Here is a 9,417-nt window from a genome sequence, read left to right on the forward strand (position 1 = left end):
GGGCCATGTACCGTGCCTCTATTGTCGAGGCGGCTTACCGGAGCTGCGGCCGCAAGGTTGTTGGTGCCTGTCGTGGCGGCAACCCTTGAACCCGGTGGTGGACATCAGTGGTGAGGGATGCTGTCAAGCTGAAGAAGGAGTCCTATTGGGCCTTTTGGGCCTGTGGGACCCCAGAAGCAGCTGATGGGTACCAGCAGTCCAAGCGACATGCAGCTCGGGTGGTCGCTGAGGCAAAAACTCGGGCATAGGAGGAGTTTGGAGAGGCCATGGAGAATGACTTCCGCACGGCTTCGGGGCGATTCTGGTCCGCCATCAGGCGTCTCAGAGGGGGAAAGAGGTACACCACCAACACTGTTTATAGTGGGGGTGGTGTGCTGCTGACCTCAACTCGGGATGTTGTGGGTCCATGGGCAGAATACTTTGAAGACCTCCTCAATCCCACCGGCATGTCTTCTACTGAGGACGAGGAGCCTGGGGACTCTGGGTCGAGCCCTCCAATCTCTGGTGCTGAGGTCACTGAGGTGGTTAAAAAGCTCCTCAGTGGCAGGGCCCCGGGGGTGGATGAGGTTCACCCGGAGTTCCCTAAGGCTCTGGATGTTGTAGGGTTGTGTTGGCTTATGCGACTGTGCAATATTGCGTGGACATTGGGGGAAGTTCCCCTGGATTGGCAGACCGGGGTAGTGGTCCCCCTATTCAAAAGGGGGGACCGTAGAGTGTGTTCCAACTACAGGGGGATCACGCTCTTAAGCCTCCCTGGTAAGGTCTATTCGGGGGTTCTGGAGAGGAGGGTCCGTTGGATAGTCAAACCTCGGTTGTAGGAGGAGCAGTGTGGTTTTCGTCCAGGTCGTGGAACACTGGACCAGCTCTACACTCTCAGCAGGGTCTGGAGGGTGCGTGGAAGTTTGCCCAACCGGTCTACATGTGCTTTTTGGACTTGGAGAAGGCGTTCGACCCCGTCCCTCGGGGAACCCTGTGGAGGGTACTCTGGGTGTATAGGGTACTGCGCCCTTTGATATGGGCTGTTAGGTCCCTGTATGATCTGTGTCGGAGCCTGGTCCGCATTGCCGGCAGTAAGTCGGGCTTGTTCCCAGTGAGAGTTGGACTCTGCCAAGGTTGCCCTTTGTCACTGATTCTGTTCATAACTTTTATGGACAGAATTTCTAGGCGCAGCCAAAGTGTTGAGGGGATCTGTTTTGGTGGCCTTAGGATTGCGTCTCTGTTCTTTGCAGATGATGTAATCCTATTAGCTTCATCAGATCGGGAGCTACAGCTTTCGCTGGAGCGGTTCACAGCCGAGTGCAACATGGCCGGGATAAGGATCAGTTCCTCCAAATCCGAGGCCATGGTCTAGAGCCAGAAAAGAGTAGAGTGCCCTCCCCGGGTCAGGGAGGAGGTCCTGCCCCAAGTGGAGGAGTTCAAGTATCTTGGGGTCTTGTTCACGAATGAGGGAAAAATGGAACGTGAGATCGATAGGCGGATAGGTGCAGCATCTGCAGTGAAGCGGGCGCTGTACATGTCTGTCGTGGTGGAGAGAAAGCTGAGTTAAAAGGTGAAGCTCTCAATTTACCGATCGATCTACATTCCTACCCTCATCTATGGTCATGATCTTTGGGTTGTGACCGAAAGAACGAGATCTCGGATACGAGCGGCCGAAATGAGTTTTCTCCGCAGGGTGTCTGGGCTTTCCCTTAGAGATAGGGTGAGAAGCTCGATCATCCGGGAGGGACTAAGAGTAGAGCCGCTGCTTCTCCACATCGAGAGGAGCCAGTTGAGGTGGCTCAGGCATTTGGGTAGAAGCAGAAATGCTTTACTTGAAGTGACCGGCAGATCGTATTAAGAAGCTCATAAGTGGCTGTTGTGTTTAAAATGAGTGTTTATGTAATTATTTTCTGTTTACATATACAATATTTGTTTTTGTTCAAGACAGTCAAAACTGTTCATAACTTTATTATTAGTAAGCCTGCGAGTTCCCGGATCCAAGCAAACGGTTACCGGAATGCACCCTGTCAAAATAAAAGAGCTCCGATCCGGCTCAAATTAAGCCTTGGTTGTAGCCATTTCACCAAATTCTGACAATATCAATGTGTGATTTCATGCAATACTGTGAGATGATAGATTCACAGCAGCCTATGTGATGAAGATGATCCTCAGCTACAACCAAATCAAATTTTAGCTCAAGATCTGTAAAATAGGCCTTTAGCTTTTTATGAGTTGGCAAAGTTTGATTATCTTTGTAAACCATCTTGAATTGCTCTATATTCTACTGTTCATTCCTAGTTGGATTGTGGAGGCAGCAAGGTAAGGAGAGAAACATAAACATCACTCTCAGCTGCCACCTCATCAAATTTTAAGTCAATATCTATAAAGTTAGCAAATTTGGTATTTTTAAGGTCAGTCAAATGTGGCAATCATCTTTTATGGGGTTGATTCCAAAAGTTATTCAGTAACAAATATGCATTCATTGATAATGTTCTGCAAGTTTCATTGAAATTTGTTCATTAGTTCATGAGCTATGTTGGTTACATCACAAAGAATATTGCACATGGACAAAAACAACATTACACATTGTTGAAAGGCAGTAAGTTTAGACAAGAGGGAAGAGTCAGGCAATAAAATATCTGAAAGTGGCACAAGAGCTGTATCATCCTTCAGTATATGTCAAGTTTTATGTTTGGGAATCATTAAATGGATACTACTTAATAATTTGACTCGAACTATGTTGTCTTTGTTTTTCTTGAAATAGTAAGTTTATTTTGGCTGCTCTCTTCTTCAGGGGTTGCCATAGCAAAGATATGGTGATTGTTTTGCTTTGGATGACCTTCCTGACATAATCTGGGCTTGAACCCATAGCCTCAGGAGTGTAGGACCGCAGCACTGGCCACCAAGCTATCGCAGCCTCCTTTGTTTTCTTTGAAATATTGATTTAAAATTGGAACAAAGTGTGTCTTTACAAAAAGCTGTTAAAAACAAAGTGCGAAAGATCCCGTTTATGGTTGATTCTTTGCAATATCGTTTTGTGCTGACAGAGCACTGGTTCATTTCTTGAGTTTAGGGGCCTGTGAACAATGCATCAAAGTTAAGTATTTTGAAAACCGCTAAAACATTTCTGGGAGAATGGTCAGTTACTAGACCAAATAAATCTATGTAAAAGAAGCCAAGTCCAAAGAAAAGATGTTAATGTCCCAACAACTTTTTAAACCTGATAAGCAAATAAAAACCTAAGGTTTGAGTAAATAATGTCACGTTGACTTGTGGGTATATTTCTTTGCAGTAACTGAAACAATCCAATGCAGTGATTGTAACTAAATTAAAGTTGTGCTTCACTAAATGACTATCATTACATAGATATCTCTGTGGGTCACGCCTCCTGACAGTTGGTTGTCTCTCTAATAGTTATCTCATGTCATTACTGTAATCAGATAAAAGTACGGCAAAGAGCAATGTATTAGCTTTCTCATTACATCGTTAGCTTAGCCATGCATCAGAACATAAAAGCCTTTTTGTAGACCAGCAGGCAATAGATGCTTTCCAGTCATCAGGTTTATTATTTCTACGATTAACATAAGAATACACGCACACGCACACACGCACGCACGTACATTATACTGTACAAAAATTCACCTCTGCACCTTAGATCCAGAATGCAGCTGGCCGTGTAAGTTGGATGGTCATCAATGAGTCGGGGGAGTAAGTGGAGGTGATAGATGGGCACAAGGAACTCTCGGAGATGAGTTTCCCTTGGGATCAACATGGAAGGTAGGATGAACACACATAAAGTGGACAACTTTAACAGAGGGATTGATAATCTTGAAAATAAAAGAGAAAAGATTAAATAAAAAGAGAACAATTCCTGGGGTCCTTAATGCTGATGTCACATGTGGAGAGACATACCGTCTGGTCAACTGGTTGGATAGCTCTGTGGAGCGATGTTGATCAGCCAATCTATTATTCTGGTTTGCTGTGTGTAAGACAGCCTCCTTCGTTTGGCACCCCACTCTCCGACAACGACAGAAATGATGCTGGACAGATGGTATAGAGAAAAACTTGGTCAATTTTTCAAATACGTATTGAGAAAGGTTTTAATTTGGTGCTGAGTCATTCAAAACCTACTTTGGACTTGACATTGTGTAATCTTGAATAAGATCACATTCAAAACTATTTTTAATGTTTGACCAAATGGCCAAAATAGACATTCCTCAATATAAAATGATCTTAGTCAAAAACTCTGACATGAAAGGCAGCAGGTGACGCCTTCCTTCAAGGAAGCCTTTAATGATACTTACCTCCTAATTACCTCAAATCAAAAACTTGTGGCTCTGTAGTGTCATAAACTATGGACAATGTATTTTTTATAAATATGTTTTCTTAGGCGGGAAACAGAGAATATCATAGATCAGTTGCCAATACATCACAGAATAAACACAGATAATCAAACATCAATAACTGCAGAACATTTAAGGTTTTACAGAAAAGTCAATAATCAAACCAGAACTTTTCTTACCAGGGTGAAATAACGTAGGCCACATTTATAATTCAAATTATTCATGTAGGACAAAGCGAATGATCCTTTCATTTAAACAAAATTTTCTCTAATCTGTTGATTAAACTACTTTATGTCAGAATTTGAGTGAACTATTTAGGAGAGAATAGACCTTGGAAACAAAAATGGCCGACAGGTGTCCTGCTGTATTCCTCAGTAGAATCAGCGCCTCAGAACTGCTTATTGCTGATGATGTTGCTTTCTGTAGTAGTGGCAAAATTATTTTCGTAGAGCATAATACAGGCTGAAAGAAGATTTCCCACATCATCACCTCACACATGCATGAATCCACGAACATATGTGATCATATCAAGGTGTTGATGACACATGAAGCAGGCGTGCTGATTTTATGTTAAGTTTTTGGAAGTGCTGAAAGACAGAAATAAAAAAAATAAATAAATAAAAAAACCGCTCTGGCTGAGAAGAGGTGCACCTGCTAAAGTAATGGTCTAATTATGGAATAGGTGATGAAATGCTCAATGAGAGTCTGGATATCAGCAACACGTGCTAACTGTGAAAATCATCAGCTTTTACAGTGTTTTAATGTGCACAGCCTCACATGCTGCAGACTGCAGAGCAGGGTGAATGATGGTGGTGGCAGGTTTCTGGAGGGGGGGCAACCAGCATGTGATGCTCACTGTTGGAGCTGGTATTCTGAAATGAGTTGTTAAAGTTATGTCTTCTGGTTTCACCGTTTGTTTGATAAATGCACATCAAATATAGGAGAAAGTTCAGATTTTTATGAAGTGTGCTTCTGCAGAAGGGTTGTAAGCAACTAGTTGAGCACCTGCTGTTTTGTCATTAACTATTTGAAGTCAACTGTGTCTCTAAGCAAAACATCTCAAACAACTTTTTTTTTTTTTAATTGAATTTTCATCTGATGTATCTCGACAACTAGATTAACTATTTGAGTCTAAACAATTCAAGATGACTGGCACCAATTCAGAAAATGCTAATATTGTTACAATTCTGTCCAATTTTTACAGATATTTTACTAAAAACTGGTATGGCAGTAGCTGAGAGTCATTAACAATGCCTAGTCCAAGTGCTACTCGATGCACAAGGTCGTGGCTGTCACCATGTGAGATAAGTTTGGACCCAGAACGCAGACATGGCTCTTGGAGCTAAAAAAAAACCAACCTTTTATTAATTAAAAAGCAAAAACAAAAAAGCTGATGTGGCAGCAAAGAATTACACGTAGGAGGAATGTCCCACGGAGGGCAAACACAAGCTGTGGAGCTCACCGGACTGAGGCATAAAACCTAGACAGCTCTAGTGACATGAAGTTTGAGGAAGACAGACAATACAGGACAGGACAGATGAGTAATTGAAGACACCTGAGCTGAAAGAAAACTGGGACCAGGTGAGAGTGGGCATGTCAGGCTGAATGAGAAAGAAGGAAACTGACAAATGAGTGAGAGATAGCACAAGGAAGATGGTGGTGGTAGTGGTGGTGGTGGTGGTGGTGGTGGTGTGTGTGTGTGTGTGTGTGTGTGTGAAGGAAATGAAAAATACACGAATGAAAAACATGATGTACACTCTCTATACTAATAAAAAATGAAAGCCCATAAACAGACAAAAAGCACAGATCCTGACGGTTGCCTAAACTTTAGCAATACCTGTTGGAGTCAACTCTATTTTTCTGTTAGCAAAATATCTTATAAACCACTTGATGGGATTTAATGAAACCCTCAGAAAAATTTTATTGGGATATATATCTGCAATCAGTTAACATGACCAGAATGTCTAGAACAGGGTGATTTTTTTAAAAGATGATCTTAATCTAAAATTAGCATGACGGTGGGTGATATACATTTATTCATTTACCTTTTATAGTTGGTACTGCTCAGTCTGTCAGTCAGTCAGCAAGTCTGTCAGTCAGTCTGCCTGTCTGTCTGTCAGTCTGCCTGTCTGTCTGTCAGTCTGCCTGTCTGTCAGTCTGTCAGTCTGTCTGTCTGTCAGTCAGTCTGCCTGTCTGTCTGTCAGCCAGTCTGCCTGTATGTCTGTCTGCCTGTCAGCCAGTCTGCCTGTATGTCTGTCTGCCTGTCTGTCAGTCTGCCAGTCAGTCAGTCAGTCTGCCAGTCAGTCAGTCAGTCTGCCAGTCTGTCTGTCTGCCTGTCTGCCTGTCTTACAAACAGTGTTTCACTTTAAATGTGGACGAGTCTTCATTGCTGTGATTAGACGTTGGACTTTAGTTAATCATTTCCATTCTTGACACCCGGAAGTATCCACAAAGTAGTTAAGGTGAAAAGACAATACTCAAGCAGAAGACGTGTACACGTAAGTACTGTAGTTATAAAACAACACTTGTATAAAACTCGAGTTTTACAAGGTATTTTACCTGTGAGTAACGTCTGTGTGATAGTTTGGAGATAACCGAGCAGCCCTTGAACCTGTCACCAACGCTGTTAGCTAGAAGGCTATACTGTTATAACATTAATGCTAATGGGGCTGCAGTTGCAGGTAAATTAATGGGAACTAACGTTTGCATAAGAATAAAGGTTAACAAACTTGTGACATGTGGTTTAAAGTTTGAATTATTAGTAGGATGATGTTTTAAATTACAATGAACAGTAAATAAATACTAATATTTACTCTGTAGCGTGCGCTATTTATAGTACAAACTGAACTGCTCTCTACAGATGTGAACATCATTTGCTGGTAATATGTGACATTGTTTTCTGATCAATTTAGCTGCTGCTTTAATTATTTTTATTTTATTTTATTATGGCCTATGAAACATGTTAAAACATGTTCCAGCATTATCATGTAATATGCTTGAGGAACAATTTTCATTGCAGTCCTCATTAACCTGCTATTTTAGATTAAAAAAATAAGATATTTGAGCTATTTAGAGTAAACTTTGTAACTTTGTTCATAAGACTCCAGTATGTTTGAATAGATGTTTAAGTTTTTAAAACTCACTGTTTTGATTTGGGGGGAAAGGCTCATTTAAACAGATTAATGTTAGTAAGATATCTTTCATTCTTTTGGCTAAATTGCCATCCTGCTTCATTTGAAAAAGTACAGCTATCTAACATTTGTTAACGAGACAGCCATTTCTAGAGTAAATCCTCTAATTTGATCAGCTTAATTGCAATAGATTTTGTAAATATAAAGATTGAATGCAGCAACTTTGTCACTTAGTACAAGAATGCTTTAAAGCTAATCTAATCAAACTGCAAAAGGGAACCTTTGCCAAGCCATTTACCCAGTAAAAGGCTTGCATATCCATTAGGTCAAAATTCCTCTAGGCAGAAATAGATAGCAATTGATTGGAACTTCCTTGAAAATATGTGATCACTCCCCCCCAATCTGTGATTTGGTGAAGTCACTGGGTGGTCTCCAATTGCTGTTTGGTCACTGGTCTCACTTGTCATTTGATTCTGGATTAGACGACCGCTTTTTCTTTTAGAGGCTAATAAGTCTCATCAAGAAGTCAATATTGGAGCCATTTAGACCAAGAAAAAAACAACAACGCACGGTCCATGTCAGGAATACAAGAATGCCATCTCCATTTTATTTTGGATCTGTGCTTTTATTCCAGTACTTGTTTCAAATGTCATATTTATTTATTTCTTTAATAAGGCAAAGACAACTTTAATTGAATAGGAAAGAAAACAAAGTCTAGTTGTTGTGGCGTGTTTTCTTTAAACTTCTTTAAAGTGCCATAAGTATTGTGAGGTTTCTCTGCTTTCTTAACAGATCTCCAAAATGTCTAAAATCGGCAGCCAGCTGCCCAAAGACCCCATCTCTGCTGTTGGAGTGGTCACTTCACTCATCAAAGCGCCTGATGGTTATTATGTTGTAAGTACAGATGTCTTTATCCCTTGAGATGCATCAGTATGTTGTATTATCACCCAGTGCTAACATACAAAGATGCACAACGTTTTTGCCTGGGTGTGTGTATATGTGGCTGATAGCAAAATATATCATAATCCAATGTTCACATTTTAATGAATTCCTCAAAAATAATCATTGGATGTAAATTTACAACTGATTAGATTTTAGAGTCAATCCAATTAAAGATGGCTGCCACGGCCAGCTGACCTTTTAAAAATACACAAACGGCTGTAGCTCAGCCAGTTTTACAAATGTCGAGCTAAGATTGGTTGTGGAAGAAGCTGAGACTGATTTCCAACACATCGTTTGAGCGTTAACGGATTTTGACTGTTTCACTGTTAAAACTTTAACGATAATTGTTGGCCAGTCCTGTTATGTCAGAAAAATATGTAATCAGCCACGAGACAGGCTTTAATGAAACTTTCAGAATGTAATCACTGAGCGTACATTTAACACTGATTCATTTTCAGCTTAATCCAATTCAAGATGATCTACAGTTTATTGACAAAAACCAATACAAAAATTATTATAATTAAGTCAAATACAGACAGTGAGCTAACATTTGATAAACTAGTACCTGAGAGTCATTCACAACACATTGTCTAAATCTCTGTATTGATGGCGAGTGGACGAAGTCAGTTGCTTGTATTAAAAATGCTTTTTAAACTTAGACAGGATTAACATCTGAATAATGCTCATTTGATGATATTCCCTGGCACCAGTGGGGGTTAGTTGCCATGCAAAATGTTTCCCTGCCTTTAAAATGCTGTTCATACTCTTGTCCATGGACAACTTGACACAAAGAGCCAGAGATTTAACAGTCTGCTCTCATACATGAGCCAGAGCTGCTGCCAGAGGTCTTTTCTTTAGCTTATTGTTTTATGTCAATATATCAGCCTTTGAGTTAAACATTTATTAACCGTAATAATCAGGTGAGTCAAGTTTGAACTGGGAACCTCTGTACACACAACCTCTGTGTGTGTGTGTGTGTGTGTGTGTGTGTGTGTGTGTGTGTGTGTGTGTGTGTGTGTGTG

At 40.9% G+C, this 9,417-nt stretch overlaps 1 protein-coding gene across 1 annotated transcript in view; it reads left to right on the plus strand.

Annotated features, from left to right (window-relative positions):
- Positions 1-6,759: 6,759 nt before the first annotated feature.
- The window catches only part of LOC119413510 (multivesicular body subunit 12B), a gene marked incomplete in the record, with an annotated part of 47,125 nt that continues 44,467 nt past the window's right edge, over positions 6,760-9,417 (plus strand). The window contains 2 exon segments of the mRNA XM_037680568.1: positions 6,760-6,820; positions 8,246-8,347. Of these exon segments, the coding sequence (XP_037536496.1) occupies positions 8,255-8,347 (93 nt within the window).

This window comes from Nematolebias whitei, chromosome 8, assembly GCF_014905685.2.
Source record: "Nematolebias whitei isolate Nwh7 chromosome 8, NemWhi1, whole genome shotgun sequence".
NCBI classification, from domain to species: Eukaryota; Metazoa; Chordata; class Actinopteri; order Cyprinodontiformes; family Rivulidae; genus Nematolebias; species Nematolebias whitei.